The sequence below is a fragment of the Medicago sativa genome, chromosome 4 (genome assembly GCF_051527215.1).
Source record: "Medicago sativa cultivar Bolivia chromosome 4, Bolivia_mono, whole genome shotgun sequence".
NCBI lineage: Eukaryota > Viridiplantae > Streptophyta > Magnoliopsida > Fabales > Fabaceae > Medicago > Medicago sativa.
In genome coordinates, this window is record NC_140752.1 from 82,747,521 (window position 1) to 82,769,941 (window position 22,421).

The window sequence follows — 22,421 nt, forward strand, 5'->3', positions numbered from 1 at the left end:
AATCTCAGTTAACATGGCAAAGGATGTCAACAGATGGAAATGAGTTTAATAACAACCAACACTCATCAATGATTAGCGGAGTGGAAGTGCAATCAAAATGAGAATGAATGAAACTAATGCTATTAATTCCAATTATCATGCAGACTTAAAGGGTACTAGTTACTAGTTACTCGTCAAACATGTTTGTACTATTATAATTTGCATCAAGAACAATGTAAAAGACTTTTGCTGCGCCTCTGCTCTCATCATGCTATTGATTCTTCATATTCTTTACAGCGAAGCAATCTTAGCAGTGTATGTTTATAGGATGTACTATAATTGTTTTAGCAAAATTTTCTATATGATACTATTTTAGATAATAGGATGAACAGCATTCTTTCATACTTGAAATCATGCACATCATGCTCAGGAGTCAGGACTGGACTTGTACACTACAAATAGGCATTTCCATAATCTATACAAGGGAACTCCTCGAGTCGAGCCTTTGTTGCATCAGATATTGGCCAGAAACCGTAGATATATAGACAAGTAGATTGATTCTCTATTTGAATAATGTAGGAAATAATATTTTTTATTGTTGAATTTAATCTAATGATTGAGATATAATATTCTTGTATGTTAGATTAATTTGTCGTTCGGAATTTGACAGGAGAGGCTGTAGAAGATCTTAGGTTATATACATATTGAATATGCTTGGTATTGAATTTCTATTATGAATTTCTAAAACGACGAAGTTATGCTTCACAATGGAAAAAGCCATGTTAAGTGAACTTTTGCACCTAGATTTTTCCACTCTCTGCTGAAGGCCTTTAAAAACAAATGTTTAACAGTTTAAACTGACAGTCTTTTGGCAACTTGATATTAAAGAGGGAAAAAAGAGTTACACAATAGAGGGGAGAACATTGTAATTATAACATGATTACCATCTTAAGTATCAACAATTTTAGTACATGCCAGGTTTTTACATGGAGAAATTAAAATAGATAATAGAACCAAAGTGATTTCAAATTTCAATACTGTAGTCTTCTTTAACAATTTACAAACGAAACTTGATATGATTATCTCAAATATTGAATAATTTACAATAAGTAGCCCAAACAATATATTAATCCTTCCGGTTCAGGTAATCACTAATATCGTAACACAAACAGGACAAAATAATGATTTATATTTTTCTTAACACTTTCATATTTTTTAATTTTAATTCTTTATGTAATAAAATGTCAACATCATTATCCTTTTTTATATAAAAATACAAAAAATCCATAAAAATCATCTTAAAAATATAAATGATCACAAAACTCATAACTTCATAAAAAAAAAAACCTAAAATTTCATCAAAACTCCATCTTCTTCATTTTTTCTTTCATTAATCAACCTTACACTCCAACAACATTCATGGATCTTCATCGTTTTCTTATTCGATTTTTCTTATGTTTCATTTGTTTGGGTATTGAGTTGGAATTTAGTTATGGTATATTTTTTGGTTTTTTGTTCTTCGATTTTTCTTCTGTTTTTTTTTTTTGTTTGGGTATTAAGTTGGAATTTAGTTATGGTTAATTTTTTTTAATGAGTGGAAAAAATGATTTAGGTTATGTAGAAATGGATTTATGGGTTTACGAGATTTTTTTAATAAAAACTGGATTTCTAGATTTGCGTAATGAAGATATGAGTTTGTTTGTGTGTTTGATGGGTTTGATTTTTTTTTTTTTTAATTAAAAAAGATCATAATGTTGACATTTTATAACATAAAAAATCTACAAAAAGAAAGAAGATAAAAAAATAAAAATGTCATGAAATTAAGTTATAAAATGTCTAATCTTGCCTATATATTTCTTTATAATTTTGAATTTTACACATTTCATGATTTCAATATGAATTGATCAATTTAATTTAAATAGCAGCTGACAAACAACCATTTCCGGTCACTTACCGCTATTAGATTGTCATGCTTTACATGTGAATATGTGTTTTTAGAGTATGAACAATAAGCTGATATGATATCTCTCTTTCAGGAAAAGCATACTATTTGTTGCTGTCAGATGTCATGCTTTACTGCAGGATTTATTACAAGTTGAGATGTGTACTGTTGCTCATTTGCAAAGTTACCCTTGTACCTACTATCACTGCCTGCCACCATTTGTCTTCATGCTTAAATTCTCTTGGATTGTCATTGTGGTAGAATATTGGTTTTTATATCTTTGATTGATTTTAAAACGTTTCTGGTTTCATTTGGCGTTAGGCTTTGAGATTGTCATTTCATAAGTAGATCAAGTCCAAGTGATGCATCCTTCTATGTGAGTTCATTAAGCATGACATTTTTGTTAGTTCTAGTAGATAGGATTTGTTTGGTAAGTTTGATATTACTGTATTGTATTTGTTGAGAGTTTGGTAACTTTAATATTATGAAGTATGATTTCACAGTGGCAATGGCCATGTTAGAGTGGTGTGCTCGAAATAACTTCTTATGGTCATGTCACCCTATCTCTCATGCATTTATAAAATTGTTTTTTTAATAAAATATTTTTTTTATTTTGTTTTTCTTAATGTTACGAATTTGATAGATGTTTAGCTAAAATTTATATACTATTTGAAATTATTATGTCTGTTCTTATTAAATTAGAATAAACCAATAGATGATAAGAGTTCTCTTCTAGAGTTTTACCACTCATTATGATCCCATCAGACTTGATAAATTAATCTATGCGACTGATGATTAAAAAAAATTAGAATAATATATTATTTTACTCAAATATGACTATACATATATATTTTTTTGGTACATTTTTTTTTGAGATGTTTGTTTTATAGTCATCATGTAAAAAAATTACAGCTTATCCTATTCCTATACAGTATTTGTGTGACGATTTTTCTTGAAAATAATCAATGAAGTTGCTTTTCGTCAGCCCAAGTTGCATTGCTAAAAAAAATGTGCTCGAGTCAGAAGAAAAATGTCCGTTCAATAGTGCAAATATTGTACTCCCTCTAAAATATATTATTACTACTATTTACTTAACTTATTGTAGAAACAAACACCACTCTCCGCATTCATAAAGCAAAAAACTACACTCCATTTTGAATACAAAACACTTCTCATCAAAACTCTCTCTCAAATATGGAGAAGAAAACACTAGCTGCTGAAAAGGATCAGAAGGTGAGCAAGTATATACCTGATGATATTTCTATCTCTATTCTATCAAAACTCCCTCTTAAATCTTTGAAGCGTTTTGAATGTGTTGGCAAATCATGGTCTCTTTTGTTTGAAAACCGTATTTTCATGAAAATGTTCCACACCAAGTTCTTATCTAATCTGCATTGTTGTTCTTATTATGATGGTGCATCTCTACTCTTAAAGTTGTCTGAACCCTTTGAAGAAGTTTTGTATTATCTTTCTGGTGAGAAGTTTGGTAATATTGTTAGGTTAGAAGGCTACAATCCATTTACAAACTATCATAATTTTCGTCTTGTTGGTTTTGGTAGTATTAATGGCTTACTTTGTCTCCATGAATATGATCATTCTGGCCAAATTGTATTGTGGAACCCAGCTACACAACAAATCAAGTTCATTCCTCCCAGTCAGGCTGAGTCAATTGATTTGTCTATCCCAGATGTTGCTACGGATTTTTTTAATGTTTCTGTTATGTATTATGTTCATGGATTTGGTTATGATCATGTTAGAAAAGACTATAAGGTCATTCGGTATGTTCATTTTTTTCGAGAATCATCAGGTGAATACCCTGCTGACCTTGAAGATATTATATCTTCAGACTGGTTGGGAGAAGTATCTTTAGCACCCTTATGGGAGATATATAGCTTAAGAAGTAACTCGTGGAGAGCACTTGATGTTGACATGCCGTCTTCTTCGGAATCTCCATTTGATATTGACAGGCCGTCTTTTTCAGACTATGGCACCCAAGTCTACATGGATGGAGTGTGTCATTGGTTATGTAAAGGAGATGAAGAAGATAGCCCTGTTGGACCATGTTTGGTGTCATTTTATTTGAGTAATGAGGTGTTCTTCGTAACACCGATACCCTCAGACTTGGATGATTGTTTTGATATTGAAGCATTGTGGATAAACTTGGCTGTGTTAAATGAGTTCATTGCATTGTTCTCATATCACGAAGACACAACTACTTTTCACATATCAGTTTTGGGTGAATTTGGCATGAAGGAATCCTGGACCAAGCTTTTCATTTTTGGACCATTTCCTTGTGTTGAGCGTCCTATAGGAGTGGGTACGAAGGGGGAAATATTCTTTAAAAGGAAAGATGAAGAACTAGCTTGGTTTGATTTAAGGACTCAAATGATTGAGGAGCTTTGTTTTAATGCGGGGAATCGTTTTGGTCGGATAATAATATACAAGGAAACATTCTTCCAGTTTGAGGAGCAAGTAATTAATTACTATTCTTGTTTTCACCAAGAGGTATATGATTGTGGTTATTCGGTTATTACCTTGCTCAGTCTTTCTATTTGCAAACTAATTTGGTGCCTATATCAGTGAAAAGAATAATATTTTGCTAGTTTTATGTAGAAATAATATGAAAAAAAAACTTGATATTCTAATGAACAACAGATAACTATTTCAATTTTCATTACATTGCCAGCAATATGTATCCACAATGCTTAACTTTCTGCTTTATATGTTATTTTGCATTCCAAGTCCAAATTAATAAACTGGCTTAGTTCAATTGAACTTCTCTTCATGCCCCCTTTACAACAAAGAATGATATCAGTTTCATCAAATTCACACAAAACCAGTTGTTTATTATGATTTTTGTCTTGTCAAATCTCAGGGTTCAAATGAGGTCTTGGACTGGATGGCCTCTATGAATTCCCTAATCTAGTTAATAAGTCTCTAAACGTAGTTTCCTCACCACTCAATTATATTGTTCGCTATACTGTTATTTCCAAACAACCACCTGACTATACCTTCCTACGAGGTTTTGGAAGCGTAAATTGGATTGTCGTTTTTCTTGGCTACTCCACTGCTCGGAAAGGTTATAAATGTCTTTCTTCTCATGGTAGACTCTTTAGTTTTTATTTCAAAGAATGTCATTTTTTATGCATTCAAATTTCTTTACAAGCATTTGTTTACTGCCTCGTCACTTCTCTTATTTGATTTCCCTTACTTTGTTACTTGATTGGCAAACTGAATTTTTACTTGTTCTTTGTCAGACTGGTATTTAGATATCCTGTATTTTCCTGTATTTTTGTTTTTAATGCCATTTTAATCGGTACGGATTGATTTTAAGTAGCTTTTACGTGTCACTTTGAGCATTGGTTGCTTCCGTCTTCATGGAATTGAAAACATTAGCAATTGAATCGGAAGCTTTGAAGTAGAAGCTCACTTACTGCTCTATTTATATATCCTACTCACTTTTTTCTCGGTTCCATCTTAATCTTGGCAGGGTTGGTGGTGACGATGTGGCTGGTTCTCTATGTTGCTCCTCCCTCGCAAAATTTCTTATGTTGTTCTTCCTGCCTTCTGTTCTTTTTTGCGGTTCTTGATGTTATGGTGTTTATGGCTTCTGATGTTTGCTGTAATGGTGATGGAGAAAGGTGGAGATTATGACTCAGTGGTGTTATGTCTTAACTGCGGGGTGCTGATATGGTGAGAGGTGAGGAAGAATTGTTTTATCTTGTGATATGTAAGCTCAATAATTTGAACGGATACTGCGCTATCCGAAAATGAACTTATTAGTTTGATTGTATTATACGATTATCCGCAACTCGTAATGAACTTAGTAGTTTGAATGTATTATACTATTATCCATGACTTGTTTAGTTGCTGAAACCATGTGGACAACAATGGATTGTGTCAAGTTGGAAAACCATTGATGCCATATAGAAAAGTAAACTGATTCTCCATTGTATGAAAGAAAAATGAATTGTGGTGGTGTTTATATACATGATACATCCTATGCTGTCAAATTTTGATTGTTGAATTTAATCAAATGATTTACAATTTGACAGGAGTGACTGCAGACTAAGCTTAAATACACTTGTGGTATTTTTGGCATTGAATTTCTATTAAGAATTTCTAAAATGGTGAAGTGTGCTTCACAATGAAAAATGCCATGATATGTGAACACAAAATGTATACTGATAGTCTTCATGATGCAATATAGGGAAGAAAGTTGTAATTATAGAACATGATTACCATTTTTATGCACCAATATTTTTGGTGCTATAGCCTATTAGTTTGAATCAGGTTCTTGACCTTAAATCAAATTGCTTGTAAAACCATTGTTCCTGCCAAGTCTTAATTTCCAACCCATTACAAACTCTCCATCTAGGACCTTCTACTACAACCTCTTTTGCAACTTTCTAGTGTATGAAATGAACCTCTCACTTCTCCTATATATATGTTGTTATTTATAAGGCTATGAAGCTCATAACTTCAAGTTGAATTCAAAGACTGAAGTGGTTAACATAGAAAATATTAAGATGGACTACGTTGAATTTGTGAAGTTCCTCATATCTTTGTAGGACAAACTATTTTTTTTAACTACATTTCAGAATTGTTATATGTTATATTTTGCATCACATAATATTAATTTTTGATATGTTATATGTTATATTTTGCATCAAACCTACTATTTTATCATATCTTTTATAATGTTAACATTAATTTTCTTAAAAAAAAAATAATGTTAACATTAACAATAAAAAATTGGAATTTGTAATTTAGATAAACGATCCAAAATAAACCACACTAATTTGGAATAGGTTGGATCAATTTTTTTTTGAGTTTTTCAAAACTGAACCCAACCACCACATATATCTTATCTTTAGATGACAAGAGTTTTTGCCTGAAGCCCCCAACACCGATTCAAATCGCATTGTTATATTTTATCATATCTTTTATCCTTCGGTTCTCAAAATTTTATCCTTCGGTTCTCAAAAAAGAGACTTTGATAGTTCGAAAAATCTGGAGTCCGACTAAATATAATTTGATCGACAATTGTTTTTTAATTCCTTCAAAAAAAATTGTTTTTTAGTAAAAAATAAAAAGAAAGAGATTCAGTAACAAAAAAAAACCTATACTTCCTAAAAAAAACTATATCAAGAGATCGAAAACCTTTCGTAACAAAAGGTAACTAGTTACTAGCAGAAGCAAACACTAGCACGAATCCGGAACTGGAAATTTCGGGATACCATAGCAAGCAATTCGCAACCGAAGTTGTTCTCGTTTCGTTTCAATGGAGAATTCAATAGCTGCAACAAGTGAAAAGGTGAGTATCTACATACCTGAAGATATTGCCTTCTCTATTCTATCCAAACTTCCTCTTAAATCTTTGAAGCGATTTGAATGTGTTCGCAAATCATGGTCTCTCTTGTTTCAAAACCATAGTTTCATGAACATGTTCCGTAACAATTTCTTATCTAATTTGCATTCTTCTTCTTCTTCTCTACTCCTAAAGTTGGCTGAACCCCATGGACAACTTTTGTATTCTCTTTCGGGTGAGAGGCTGGAGAATAAAGTCGAATTAGATCCTTTAAATCCATTATCAAACAACGCCTATTTTCAGCGGCGAAGCTAGCAAATATTTTACGAGGGGGCCAAATTTAAAGAAAAAATAAAATATTTGTAAAACCAACATATTAAATTTAAAGATAAAGTATAATTTTAGTCCAATAAGTTATAACTTTTTAGGTTTAGTCACTACAAAAAAATTATTTAATTTTATTTTTTGCAAATTTTTACAATAAAAAAAGAGTGTTTTTAATCATGCATTTAATTTTGATAACAACAAATTAAGGACTAAAATTAAACAAAATCTTAGGTACTTAACTTAAAAATCGCTAGTGTTTTAGAGACTAAATCTAAATTTAATCCTAAACTTAACCGATATGTTAACAACAAAAATATCAAAATAATTTCTACTTACATGAAATGTAAATTAAAGCAATAACAAAGAAAATAAAAATTGACAAGCTATTTAGAAAAGTTGGGCACAACGTGTTTCAAAAAATGAATTTTATTCATAATTGATTATATATTAAATAGACTAATAATATTTTTTCCAATGTAAACAAATAAGTTATTTAGAAACTCATTATATGTTTAATTTGTTTCTGACTATTGTTCAGCAAATTTTTATTCTTAAAAAAGTTCTCTGTGTTTGTTGTTGAGACCGAAATTGCCAAATTAATACAAGTAAATTTATCAATCATGTAGTAATTTTCTTATTTATGCTAATTTTCAACAAATAAATTTGTTTGGGGTAGCTAAATATTTTTTATTTGGGGTAGCTAAATATAAAAACATACCGACTCATTCATGAATAATAATTTTTTGGGGTAGCCTTGGCTACCTCATACTAATGAAGGGCTACGCCCCTGCCTATTTTCCTATTTTTGGTTTTGGTAGCGTTAATGGCACCTTCTGTCTCCATGAATGTTGGTATGATAACGAACATGTATTGTGGAACCCAGCTACCAACACATTCAAGGTCATTCCTCGTAGTCCTGTTGAGTTTATTGAATCATCTATCCCTGATATTGCTAAGGATCTTGTTAGTGTTGGAGTTGTTTCTTATCTTCAAGGATTTGGGTATGACACCGTTACAGATGACTATAAGGTCATTCGTTATGTATGTTTTGTTGGTGATATCCATGAAGATGTACTTGTAGAGTTCGTATTGCAAGATGTATCTTTAAACTCCTTATGGGAGGTTTATAGCCTAAGAAGTAACTCGTGGAGGAAACTTGATGTTGACATGCCTTATTCTTTGGAATGTAAGGAGGGCACCCAAGTCTACATGGATGGAGTGTCTCATTGGTTGTGCAAAGATGATTATGAATCTTCGAAAAAACATAATAGTCCATCTGGACCATGTTTGGTATCATTTTACCTAAGCAATGAGGTGTTCTTCGTAACACTTATACCCTCAGACTTAGATGATTGTTTTGATATTGAAGCATTGTGGATAAACTTAGCGGTGTTAAATGGGTCCATTGCACTGGTCTCATATCATGAAGAGATGTCTACTTTTCACATATCAATTTTGGGTGAACTCGCTATGAAGGAATCGTGGACCAAGCTCTTCATTGTTGGACCGTTGCCTTGTGTTGAGCGTCCTATTGGTGTGGGGACGAAAGGAGAAATATTCTTCATAAGAAAAGATGAAGAAATAGTTTGCCTTGATTTAAGTACCCAAATGATTGAGGCGCTTGGTTATAAAGGAGGGGGTCCTACTACTCGGATAGTAATATACAAGGAAAACATTCTTCAAATTGCAGGAATTAGTAATTAATTGTTTTTCTTGTTTTCACCAAGAGGTATATGCTTATCGTTATTGGGATATTACCCTGTATACAAAGTGACTTGTTAATTGTGCACATCACAATTATTGTCAAGTAAATTAAGAAATCATTTTATCTTGCTCTATCAATTTTATTTTGAATGTTTAGTCTCTTTCTTTTTGCAAACTTATCTGATTTCCATATCAATGAAAAGAGTGATCTTTGGCCTTAGCGAATGACCTCTAGTTTTATGTAGAAATAACTTATATTTGGAAAACTTTATAATCTGATGAGCAACATATCTACATTTGAACTTTCATTGCATTTTGCCAGCAATATCCATGCCACTATTGTTAAATTTTATTCTTTATTTTTCTTTTGCATTCCAAATCTGTTCAATCTTGATGGCTTAGTTCAAATCAGTTAATATTCTTCATATCCCCTTTATTGTAAAGAATCATATCAGTATTGCATTCTGAATTTTGGAATTCATACAACAAGAAAAGCTTGATTTAATGCCTGTTCATGGCATAACTATATTACTGCTACATGGAATATATTTTCAGCGTCTTTTATCATTTTCTATAACCTTTTAGCTGAACTTCTGTGCTAATCTGATTAGATTTTTGTAATTTATGCTACTAACAAATGTTATGGTTGAGGAGAACTATTAATGCTTGGCTGAAATCACAAAAATTCAACTTCCTTCAAGCCAATTGTTGCTTGGATGAAATCACAAAAACTCAACTTCCTTCAAGCCAATTGTTGCTTGGATGAAATATGATTATGTATGTATCTCCAAAATACACATCCAATTACTCAGTTATTTACTTTCCTACTTCTTATCAATAGAAATTCAATGTGTCAATCTTGGGTTTAGCTGAAGAGGCTAGACTCCAATAATGTGGCGAATCTAGGTTCAAATCCGAGCTGAGAGAGGTATCCACATTTAGTGCCCATCACGCCTCAAATAGGATACTTCCAGTGGAAGGAACCTATGGGAAAAAGAAAAAAAAAAGACCCTCCATTCCATACTTCAAAATCTCTTTTCCTCTTAAGATTTTTTGGAGCCAACTTCTGATACATGACTTTTACTTATCTAAACAAAATGAGTTAGTTTGGTGGAACTTTAAACTGAAATGTTAACTTTGCAGGATGTTTGGTCTTTTGCAAAAGACGCATATCATCTGAAGCTATGAAACCATAGCGCTATATGTTAGTTAAATGAGGCTAGTGAAACTTCAAAATAGTCCTTTCCTCTTTAAGAAGTGTGTTATACTTTATATTTTCTGATAACTTTCTCACTATTAAGCTGGCAGTTATACTTTATGTTTTCCTGGTATCTATCTATATTTTGATTAAAAAATTGCAAACAACATGTGGAAGATGCAGGGGGAAAGATTTTGGATGCCTCTCTAAACAAAAACACTTGCAATAATTTGATCCTGTGACTTGGAGGAGGTGCATGAGTGACACCCTTATGTGTGAGTTGAAAATGATGATATTCCATTAAATTGTTTTTTTTTTTTTAACTCAAACATGAAATTGGACATTGAGCAACTACTAACATACTGCCAAAAGACACAACATTGGTGGAGAGATGACGGAACTGGGGCATGACATTAGTGTAGAACGACGCTCTTTGACATGCTGTTGTTTCAGGGACTCTTTCTTTCTCTGTCTCCCTCTCATTTCTGGTTTCATGTTGTAAATGACTATAAGGTCATTCGACAGGTACGGTTTTTTACAGAATCATCAGGTGAATACCATAGTGACCTTGAGGATATCATATCTTCAGATTGGTTGGGAGACATCTCTTTAGCGCCCTTATGGGAGGTATATAGCCTAAGAAGTTACTCGTGGAGAGAACTTGATGTTAACATGCCGTCTTCTTTGGACTATGCTGAGGGCACCCACCCAAGTCTACTTGGATGGAGTGTGTCATTGGTTGTGTAAAGAAGATGAAGAAGATGGACCATGTCTGGTGTCATTTTACTTGAGCAATGATGTGTTCTTTGTAACAATCATACCCTCAGACTTGGATGATTGTTTTGATGTTGAAGCATTGTGGATAAACTTGGCGGTGTTATATGAGTCCATTGCATTGTTCTCATATCATGAAGAGACGACTACTTTTCACGTATCTGTTTTGGGCAAACTTGGTATGAAGGAATCGTGGACCAAACTCTTCACTTTTGGACCATTTCCTTGTGTTGAGCGTCCTATGGGAGTGGGGGCGAAGGGGGAAATATTCTTCAAAAGAAAAGATGCAGAACTAGCTTGGTTTGAATTTAAGGACTCAAATTGTCACGACCCAAAACACTAATCGTGACCGGCGCACGAACTAGAACATTCTAGCCCGGCAAGCCTATTGAATCATCTTGACAAACTATAAAATAAAAACAATTCCAATTCGGTTTTCACTTTTAAAAAAAATATTTACTGAAATTTCGACAGAGTTTCCTCTGTAAATTCAACATTTCCAAGATATGAATCCTGTTTTAAAAACCTGTTTCAACATTCAGTATCTCAAATAACATTTTTCTCATACTTGTATTACCATTAGAATCTCAAGCGACATAACTAAATGTTTGTACAACTCAAACAAAACATTTGTAAACAACCAATAGCTGCAGATACATTGATCATTCAATTTATACACATAGGAAACCTACCAAAAGATTGACATTGATAGATCTTTAACCCTGCTAGAAGCTTTCTACACAATTGACTTTGAATTTGTAAAAATATAAGAAAAAGGGTAAGTCACAAGGACTTAGTGAGAGACAACAACCACTACCAACTAGAAGGGAAACACACAGGGCACGATATTTACTTTATCAAATCTATTGTCAATTACAAAAATAGTAATCGTCTAAAATTCTAATAATCCGCAAACCTTTATACGCATGAAAATCCACACATTGTATATACTTCCAATCAAATAGGTATACTTCAACGAAAAGTCCAACATCGTAAAGACATGAAGATAACATTACAAGCCTTTAAAATAAATTGCCGAAAATCAAAATAAAAGCCTTTAAAAATATATTGCCGAAAATCTTGATAAATAACCTTTAAAAATATATAGAAAACTTCATTTAGTGAAAATAAACAAAATGGGTGAATCGAGAACTAGCTCCATCTCGTTGATAGCCCTCTCCTCCTAATGGTGGCCTTTCCATAGGGGCGGCTCCATCTAACGGATAGCTCTTTTCTCTCGACTCAAAACAAAGTGTAAAAATATAGAAAACTCCGTTTAATGAAAATAATCAAAATGGGTGAATCGAGAACTAGCTCCATCTCGTTGATAGCCCTCTCCTCCTAATGGTGGCCTTTCCATAGGGGCGGCTCCATCTAACGGATAGCTCTTTTCTCTCGACTCAAAACAAAGTGTAAAACATTTTCAATTAGGGAGTTTACCTCTCATTGATAGCCCTCTCCTCCTAATGGCGGCCTTTCCATAGGGGCGGCTCCATCTAATGGGGTAATTCTACCTAATTGAAATCACATACTAGGTGCACCTAGGTCGTCGTCATTATAACCATTTTTCTCAAAACATATAGCTTTAAAATCACAATTCGTAAAATATCAAACTTATGTCAAAGCACACAATCAAATCCCAATTTGTAATTCTTTGCTTATAAGTCATAAATAAAATCCAAATAAAGACCACAATAATATCATTGACTTTAAACATGTATCAAGACGAGAAAAATATTCGAAGGGTGTGTTCCCCATTTTTATAAACACTTTAACATATAAATTCATAAAAATATCAATAATGACGATAATGAAAATAAGTGATAATGATCGTCATCAACTCACCTTAACATTTTCTGAAGTCTCCGCGCTGCTTGAGTCCTAGTTAAGCTCTCGGTGTGCTCCGTAAGCACTTTTATCCTAAACATCTTAACTGCAGCTTATGGCTTCTGCGTGTTCCGAATTCATTCCAAACTTTGATCAAAACTCTTATTAATCATAGGCGTTCAATTCTGCACCTTTCTAACTAGTCTAAATCCACAATTTAGCTCATTTCGCAAAAATCATGGCAAAACCCGTAAGCCTTTTTCTGCAGCTTTTCCAGCAACATTGTCCAACTTCAAACGCATTTTCCAAACTCGTTTCAAATCCGAATCATACAAAGTTTGTGTCCAAACTGTAGGGAATTAAATGAGGAATCCATAACTTTAACAATCACTTCATTCCAAGTTACACAACCAGATTTACGAATACAAAACCAGAACCCGCGCTTACTAACTTTCATGAAATTCAGCCATATGATTCCCACAATTTCAAACGTGCATTTCTAGTACCAAAATTACACATGTAGAAGCTTCTCATTCCTTCTTTATAACAGCACTAAACATATATGCATAACAGCCCATATAACCAAACACCTTAAATAACTCAATAACAACTTGTAGCTTCTACCAATTTCAACATCATTCCCATCTCTACTCCACTTATCCAAACATGTAGAATTGGTTCTTAATTAACTCATACAACAACTTCAACATATTATCATGATATATTTATCACAAAGCCAACATCACAACTAATTACTCACTTACAGGGACTGTGGCTTCAGCTTCAAGCACTTGCAAAGACCCTCAATTCAAGCTTGATAAAAAAACTCCACAAATTGTGATGGTGATGGAGAATCAGCTGAAGGAGGAGAAAAGATGGGATAAACTTGTCAATTGAATTCTTATGTTACAAGGATAGAGGATTCATGCTTGTATGTTGATTTCAAAAGGTTAAAAATGAAGATGATGATTTGGGTGTAGGAGGGAGAGAGGACCGGTTTTTTTGGTAAGGAGAAGGGAAAGAGAATTCTCTAGAATGGTTTGGAAAAATGAAGAAAGTGGTTAAAAAAATAAAAATAAATGGTCCCCTCTTCTTTTTAAAAAAAATCTTGAGTCCCATCAGGGAAAAAGACACATTTACCCTCTATTAATATGTAACCATTAAATTCTTCGAGTTCATTGGAATAATAAGCGAGACATTTACAGACTAATGTCTCATTTCTCAATAAATAATTAACCCCTTTAACAATTATTTATCTTTTGACATGTAACTAATACGACAATTTATTACAAATTCAGCGGGATATTACACAAATGATCGAGGAGCTTTGTTATAATGGAGGTAATCGTTTCGGGCGGATAATATTGTACATGGAAAACATTCTTCCAGTTGGAGGAGCAAGTAATTAATGGTTATTCTTGTTTTCACCAAGAGGTATGTGATTGTGGTTATTGGGACATTACCTTGTTTAGTCTCTTTCTATTTGCAGGCTAACTTGGTGTCTATATCAATGAAAACAATGATATTTCGCCTTTACCTATTGTTGTTAATTGAACAAGAAAACAGTTGCAGGAAATGAACAAGACAAAGGAGAAATAACTGCTTTCATTCATATAATTTGTCTGATAAAAAACAAACAGAACACACACTATGTTTTACATAGTTTGACAATACTAAAAACTTCCAATAACTACCACAATACAACACAATTAATTAAAGAAAACTGAACAGCAGTTACTAAAATAAAATAACCAACACATAATACATAAAAGTCTTCACATCAGCAATCCTAAGCATGATATTTAACACTCCTCCTTGCTTTAGGAGCTGCAAACACCAAGCTTTGATCTCATATCTTCAAACTTGATAGTTGATAAGGGCTTTGTTAAGATATCAGCATTTTGCTCTTCTGTTTTGCAATAAACAAGAGTAATGACACCATCCTTCTGCACTTCCCTCAAGAAAAACAATTTGATGTTGAAATGCTTGGTTTTTCCGTGAAAAACTGGATTATGAGAAATAGCTATTGCAGCTTGATTATCAACAAAGATCTTAGTGGCTTCTTTGTGGTCAAGATGAAGGTCACTCAATATCTTTCTCAGCCACATAGCTTGATTAACAGCAGCCGTTGCAGCAATAAACTCCGCTTCAGCAGTTGATTGAGCCACTGTTTCTTGTTTTTTCGAACTCTAAGAGAAAACACTAGAACCAAGTGTGAAACAATAGCCAGAAGTGCTTTTCATATCATCAGCAGAACCTCCCCAATCGCTGTCTGAAAAACCAATCAGCTTGAATTCATTGCTTTTGGTAAATTTAATGCCAAAATCACATGTTCCTTTCACATATCTAAGCACCCTCTTTGCTGCCTTGAGATGACATTCACTTGCACAATGCATAAACCGAGACAAAATGCTTACCGCATTCAAAATATCAGGCCGTGTGGCTGTCAGATACATCAAACAACCGATCAGACTTCTAAAATATGCTTGATCAATCTTTTCAGTTCCATCTTCTTTGCAAAGCTTCTCTTTTGAATTCATTGGAGTGCTCATTTCTCTGCATTCTTCAAGCTTAAACTTTTTCAAAATTTCTTTTGCGTATTTCTTTTGACAAATGAAAATTTCATCCTTGCTTTGCTTGATTTCCATTCCAAGAAAATAAGTCATTAATCCAAGATCTGTCATCTCAAATTCCTTCATCATTTCCAATTTAAATTCATCAATCAATGTTGCATTATTTCCTGTCACCAAAATATCATCAACATAGAGAGAAACAACAAGAATATCAACCTCATTGTGTTTGATGTAAAGGGTAGACTCAGACAAGCTTCTCACAAAGCCCAAAGTCAGCAGATGATTATCAATTCTGCTGTACCAAGCTCTTGGTGCCTGCTTCAATCCATAAAGAGCCTTCTTAAGAAGATAAACCTTGTCTTCTTCCCCTTTCTTCATAAAGCCTTCAGGATGTTCAACATAAATTTCTTCTTGCAAGAAACCATTTAAAAAAGCTGATTTAACATCCAACTGGTATACTTTCCAACCCTTTTGGGCTGCAACAGCAAGTAGCATCCTGATGGTGTCTAGCCTGGCCACTGGCGCAAATGTATCAGAGTAGTCCACTCCAAAAATCTGAGCATAACCTTTAACAACTAGCCTTGCCTTGAACTTGTTGATAGAGCCATCAGCATTGAGCTTAGTTTTGAAAACCCACTTGACGCCAATGACTTTCCTATCTTGAGGTCTGTCAACAAGCTGCCATGTATTATTTTTCTCAATCATGTGCAACTCCTCCTCCATTGCAACCATCCAATTTTTATCAAGTTTTGCTTCTTCAAAACCAGCAGGCTCACAAACAGCAATGTTGCATCTTTGATAAACATCAGAAAGTAATCTTGTTCCCCTGACAAGAACGTCATCTACCATTTCATTTTCCCAATCTTCAATGTTCTCATCAATCTGGAGTTTTGGATTTTTAGAAATTACCTCCATCTCCTTTGTGTCATCCCAGTTCCACTCTTCATCTTCCATAAAATGCACATCTCTACTTACAATAATTTTACCATTTTGTGGCTGGAAAATTTTATAAGCTTTTGCAACGGAGCTGTAGCCAATAAAAATGCCTGGTAGAGCTCTTTTGTCTAGTTTATCTCTCTTGATTTGTGGAACATGAGTAAAGCACAAACATCCAAATATTTTAAGGAAATTCAGGGAGGGTTTATAACCATACCAAGCCTCAAATGGCGTCTTATCCTTTACTGCTCTTGTAGGAAGCCTATTTTGCAAATAAACAGCAGTGTTTGCCGATTCCGCCCAAAATTGCTTTGGCAAGTTCTTCTCATGCAGCATACATCGGGTCATCTCCAATATAAATCTGTTTCTTCTTTCACTAACTCCATTTTGTTGTGGAGTGTATGGAACAGTCAACTGATGATGAATGCCAGCGTCGTCACAGAATCGATCAAATGCTTCAGAAGTATACTCTTTGCCATTGTCTGATCTGAGAGCTTGAATTTTACAACCACTTTCATTCTCCACTCTTGCTTTGAATTTCCAAAATACTTGTGCTACCTCTGACTTGTGCTTCAGAAAGAAGATCCAACACATACGAGTAAAATCATCAATGAATATAGCATAATAAAGACTACCATTCAAAGAAGATGTTCTTTGTGGGCCTGCAATGTCAGTATGAATTAATTGCAACTTCTTTGTTGCTCTCCAAGTTGTCTTTGGAAATGATTTCCTGCTTTGCTTTCCAAACTGACAAGCCTTGCAATTTGAAATATGGTCATCAAGTTCTGGAATGTCATTTGCCATCTCCTTGGATTTCAACTGCAGCAGACCTTGATGATGATAATGTCCGAGCCTTTTGTGCCATAAGTCTGTGACATTTTCTTTCATTTGAAAAGCAATTTGCTCCTCCTCCAATGGATTTAGAGCAAAACTTTTTCCTCTCATTTTTACTTTGAAAATGTCTTTGCCATCACTATCTTTAATCAAGCAACTTTCATTTTCAAACAACACTTTATAACCTCTTTCAATTAATTGCCCAACACTTAACAAATTCTGATCAATTTCAGGGACGTACAACACATCAGAAATTAACTTTGTACCTGAATAGGTTGATATTGCTATTGTTCCTTTTCCTTTCACAGCAATGTAATTGCCATTTCCAACCCGAACTTTTGTTGAGTTTGCATTGCTTAGTTCCCTGAATAAATCTTTGTTATGTGTCATGTGGTTGGTACAACCACTATCAATCAGCCAATTCTCACTTGATTCGATGCTAGAGAAACATGTTGCAACGAATAAGTGATCCTCCTCTTCCTCTTGATCAACAACCTTTGCCTCATCATTATGTTGTTGATTCCTATTTTTACAAATAACAACTTCATGTCCCATTTGATTACACTTGGTACACTTAGCATCAGGTCTTCTCCAACATCTAAAGGGTGGATGGCCTTTCTTTCCACAATGTTGACATGGAGGATAAGATTTTCTTCGATTTACATTCTTTTCTGTCGCATTGGCTGATGTTGATCCCACATTATCCTGCTTGGCTGTTAATGCTCCTTCAAGTGTTGTTTCCTCTCTCATCAATCTTCTCTGTTCTTGTGCCTTCAATGCATTAAGCAATTCTGCCAAAGAAATTTTTGAGAAATCTTTGGTATTCTCCAAAGTAGTGATGGTTGCTTCATATCTTTCGGGTACCGTTACAAGAATTTTTTCAACAATTCTTGAGTCAGAGAATTCTGATCCCAAAAGTCTCACATTGTTTGCAATGTTGAGAAGTTTGTCAGAGTAATCTTGAATCGTCTCAGAATCCTTCATTCTTTGAAGTTCGAATTCCCGGATCAGGTTCAGGACTTGCATGCCTTTAATTCTTTCATCACCTTCATATTCTTTCTTGAGATAATCCCATATCTCCTTTGCTGATTTCAAGGACATGATTCTTGTGAAAATAGTGGTTGAGACAGCAGCAAACAAGCAGGCCTTTGCCTTTGCCTTCTTTGTCTTTTTTTCCTTTTGCATTTTTATTTGTGCCATGGTGGGATTGTTTGGAAGTACAGGAATTTCATAATCTTCTTCCACTGCTTCCCACAAATCCAAAGCTTCCAAATATGCCTCCATACGCACTGCCCAAAGTTGGTAGTTACTTCCGTCGAACACCGTCGGAGCGATGCCGGAGAGACTTGCTTCGGTTTCCATGACGTTAAACTCACACAGATCCCTTAGAATAGGGCTCTAGATACCAATTGTTGTTAATTGAACAAGAAAACAGTTGCAGGAAATGAACAAGACAAAGGAGAAATAACTGCTTTCATTCATATAATTTGTCTGATAAAAAACAAACAGAACACACACTATGTTTTACATAGTTTGACAATACTAAAAACTTCCAATAACTACCACAATACAACACAATTAATTAAAGAAAACTGAACAGCAGTTACTAAAATAAAATAACCAACACATAATACATAAAAGTCTTCACATCAGCAATCCTAAGCATGATATTTAACACCTATTGGCCTCTAGTTTTATGAAAAAAAAACTTGATATTCTAATGAGCAACAAATCTCTATTTCAATTTTCATTACATTCTGCTAGCAATATTTATTTACTATGTTTGGCTTTCTGCTTTATATTTCAGTTTACATTTCAAATCCAAATTAATAAATTGGGTTTGTTCAAGATTGATGGTTTAGTTCAAATGAACTATTCTTCTTCCTGTCCCCTTTACTACAAGGAATGATATCAGTTTCATCTAATTCACACAAAACTGGTTGTTTATTTTGGACTCCATTATGATTTTTGTCTGGTCAAATCTCAGGGTTCACATGAGGTCTTGGACTGAATGGCCTCTATGAATTCTGCCATCTAGTTAATAAGTTTCCAACGTAGTTTCCTCATCACTCAATTATATTGTTTGTTATACTGTTATTTCCAAACAGCCACCTGACTATACCTTGCTACGAGGTTTTGGTTGTGTCCGAAAACGTCCTGTAATAAGCGTATATTGGATTGTTGTTTTTCTTGGTTACTCCACTGCTCGGAAAGGCTGCAAGTGTCTTTCCTCTCATGGTAGACTCGTTAGTTTTTATTTCAAAGGATGTCATTTTTTATGAATTCAAATTTCTTTACAAGCATTTGTTTACTGCCTCGTCACCTCTCTTGTGTGATTTCCCTTACTTAGTTACTCGATTGACAAACTGAATTTTTACTTGTCCTTTGTCTGGCTGGTATTTAGATATCTTTTATTTTTGTTTTACTGTTATTTTAATTGGTATGGCCTGATTTTAGGTAGCTTTTTAGTGTCACTTTGAGCATTGGTGTTTCCATCGTCATGGAATTGAAAACATCAGCAATTGAATTGGAAGCATTGAAGTAGAAGCTCACTTTTTGCACTATTTATATAACCTACTCACTTTTTTTTATTGGTTACATCTTTATTTTGGCAGGGTTATTGATGGCGGCGTGTCCGGCTCTCTATGTTGCTCCTCCCTCGCGCAATTTATTATGTTGTTCTTCCGGCGTGTGCGGTTTTTGATGTTATGGTGTTTATGGCTTTTGATGTTTGTTGTAATGGTGATGGAGAAAGGTGGAGATTATGATTCAGTGGTGTTATGTCTTAACTGTGGGGTGCTGATATGGTGAGAGGTGAGGAAGATTGTGTTTTATCTTGTGATTTGTATGCTCAATAATTTGAATGGATTCTCTGCTATCCGAAAACGAACTTGTAAGTTTGAATGTATTATACTATTATCCGAGACTTGTAATGAACTTATTAGTTTGAATGAATCATACTATTATCAACAACTTGTTTAATGGCTGAAACCATGTGGACAATGATGGAGTGTGTCAAGTTGGATGTGGACCTTCCTCTACAACCTCATCCTCTTTTGCACTCAAGATATTTCTCCAAGCATAGCTTGGTTGGTATAGTGTATAAAACTCTCGCTGCTCCTATATGTTATTCATAAGACAACGAAGCTCATAACTTCAAGCTAAATTCAAAGATGGAAGTGTTTAATATAAAGAAAATTCAAAAGGACTGAGTTGAATTTGTGTAGTTGCTCATATCTTTTCAGGACCCAATTATGTATTTTTACTACATGTCAGAATTGTGATGATGTTATCACGTGGTTCTTATTAATAATGTTTGTAAGTACTAATATTTATCATGTGGTTCATAAAATTATCAAAGGAAGTGAACCTAACAGAACAGAAATGTGATGTTGGAAAATTGTTTGTGGAGCACTTCAGTGTTTCTAAATTTGTCCTTGCAATTTATTTCTTCTTTGAGTATTTTCAGTTGGTGTGAATAAGGAGTTCATACTCATTAGACTCTTAAAAGTAATTATTTTATTTTTGAGGGGAAAAGTAATTAATTTTAAAAACAGTGAAAATGTCAAATGAATTATTTTCATAATTGCATCTTCTTTTGTTAACATTTCATCTTCTCTCCATCATGACAAATTATTTCTGAGAGTCTTAGCTTAAAACACATTTTTGTGGAAATAACAAACAGTGAGAAGATTTCCTTAAAAAAAAAAAAAACAGTGAGAAGATTGTAGATTTAAACAAATCATGAATACTTAAGCGACTATTTGGTTTGGCGGATGAAGTGTCAAATGTGCGTCTCAATGGGTTACGATTATGAAAAAAGAGAAACTAGAAAACTTAGCTTTCATGCTGACGCAGTTTTCTTCCGCGATTTTGCAAAAGACATGAAAGGAAATTCAAAATAGCTTTTTTTCTTAAAATCATTGAGTAAATAGACAATTACCCCCCTGAAATTGTAAGTTTCGTCAATTACCCCCTGAAGTTAACAAAACTTCAATTACCCCCTGAAATTGCACAACGTTAATCAATTTACCCCACTCCGTCAAATTTTTCTGTTAGTCAACATGACGTTTTGCAAATACCCCTCCTGAAGTTTTGCACTTATGTGCAAAATGCCCCCTGAACTTAAAAATTTATATTTTTTTTTCTTATCCTTAAACTTATGTACATGAACTTGTTACTTCTCTCACTTTATAAAAGATCTTGAAGGAATCATGGTCTTCTTCCCCCCGTTAGGATTCAAAGGAATGGTAATAATATTATATATATATTTCATTATGTTTTTTTTAAGAGAATAAAAAAAAACATGATAACTACTAACCTTTTGATCTCTAATATGGGGTGAAGGACCAACTTGAAAAAGAAAAGCAACATCTGATGTTGGAAAAAAGAAATGCTTTTGTTTGTTTTGTAAATATTCTTGAGTTTTGAACATTATTGTAGGGTTTACCAAATACTGTCAATTTGTTCTACCATACTGCCAATATATGGTTGTATACCATCAAAACTTAGCTAATATGCTCCACAATTCAGTGATAATGCAGTCACTTTTAAAAATAAGAAAAAAAAAATATAAATTTTCAAGTTCATGGGGCATTTTGCACATAAGTGCAAAACTTCAGGTGGGTATTTGCAAAACATCATGTTGACTAACAGAAAAATTTGACGGAGGGGGTAAATTGATTAACGTTGTGCAATTTCAGGGGGTAATTGAAGTTTTGTTAATTTCATGGGGGTAATTGACGAAACTTACAATTTCAGGGAGGTAATTGCCTATTTACTCTAAAATCATTACATATTTTAGAATGGAATTTCTACACTACATTTACAAATTGAAGAGTTTTTGTACATTTGCTCTTCTAAACCAATAAATTAAGGGGAATTAGTCACTTTAGTCCCTGAATGGGGAACGATTCGTCAATTTAGTCCCTGAATGCAGATAAATTGCAAAATAGTCCCTGAATGTAGACTTTGTTAGTCAATTTAGTCCCTGAATGCAGACTCCGTTAGTCAATT

At 33.7% G+C, this 22,421-nt stretch overlaps 2 protein-coding genes across 3 annotated transcripts; both read left to right on the top strand.

Annotated features, from left to right (window-relative positions):
• Positions 1-1,301: 1,301 nt before the first annotated feature.
• LOC146932750 (F-box only protein 8-like) lies at positions 1,302-20,360 on the top strand. 2 transcript variants are annotated; one of them, XM_085704473.1, is made up of 3 exons: positions 1,302-4,426; positions 5,412-5,621; positions 20,021-20,360. In XM_085704473.1, exons 1-2 carry the CDS (start codon positions 3,116-3,118, stop codon positions 5,421-5,423), a joined length of 1,323 nt encoding a protein of 440 aa, XP_085560599.1. In that variant the 5' UTR covers positions 1,302-3,115; the 3' UTR covers positions 5,424-5,621; positions 20,021-20,360. The 2 variants fall into 2 exon arrangements, 1 of the variants encoding a protein (XP_085560599.1); XR_015007240.1 differs by lacking the exons at positions 1,302-4,426; positions 5,412-5,621 and adding an exon at positions 19,505-19,643.
• Positions 7,206-9,401, top strand: LOC146932751 (F-box protein CPR1-like). Its single transcript, XM_085704474.1, has 2 exons — positions 7,206-7,535; positions 8,361-9,401. The coding sequence occupies exons 1-2, from the start codon at positions 7,206-7,208 to the stop codon at positions 9,261-9,263; spliced, it is 1,233 nt and encodes a 410-aa protein (XP_085560600.1). The 3' UTR covers positions 9,264-9,401.
• Positions 20,361-22,421: the final 2,061 nt, after the last annotated feature.

Bases quoted from the DNA above. Each gene is read 5' to 3' on its own strand.
- LOC146932750 (XM_085704473.1), top strand. From the start codon at position 3,116: ATGGAGAAGAAAACACTAGCTGCTGAAAAGGATCAGAAGGTGAGCAAG.
- LOC146932751 (XM_085704474.1), top strand. From the start codon at position 7,206: ATGGAGAATTCAATAGCTGCAACAAGTGAAAAGGTGAGTATCTACATA. The intron at 7,536-8,360 runs CGGCGAAGCTAG...GCCTATTTTCCT, and splicing joins CAAACAACGCCTATTTTCAG to ATTTTTGGTTTTGGTAGCGT.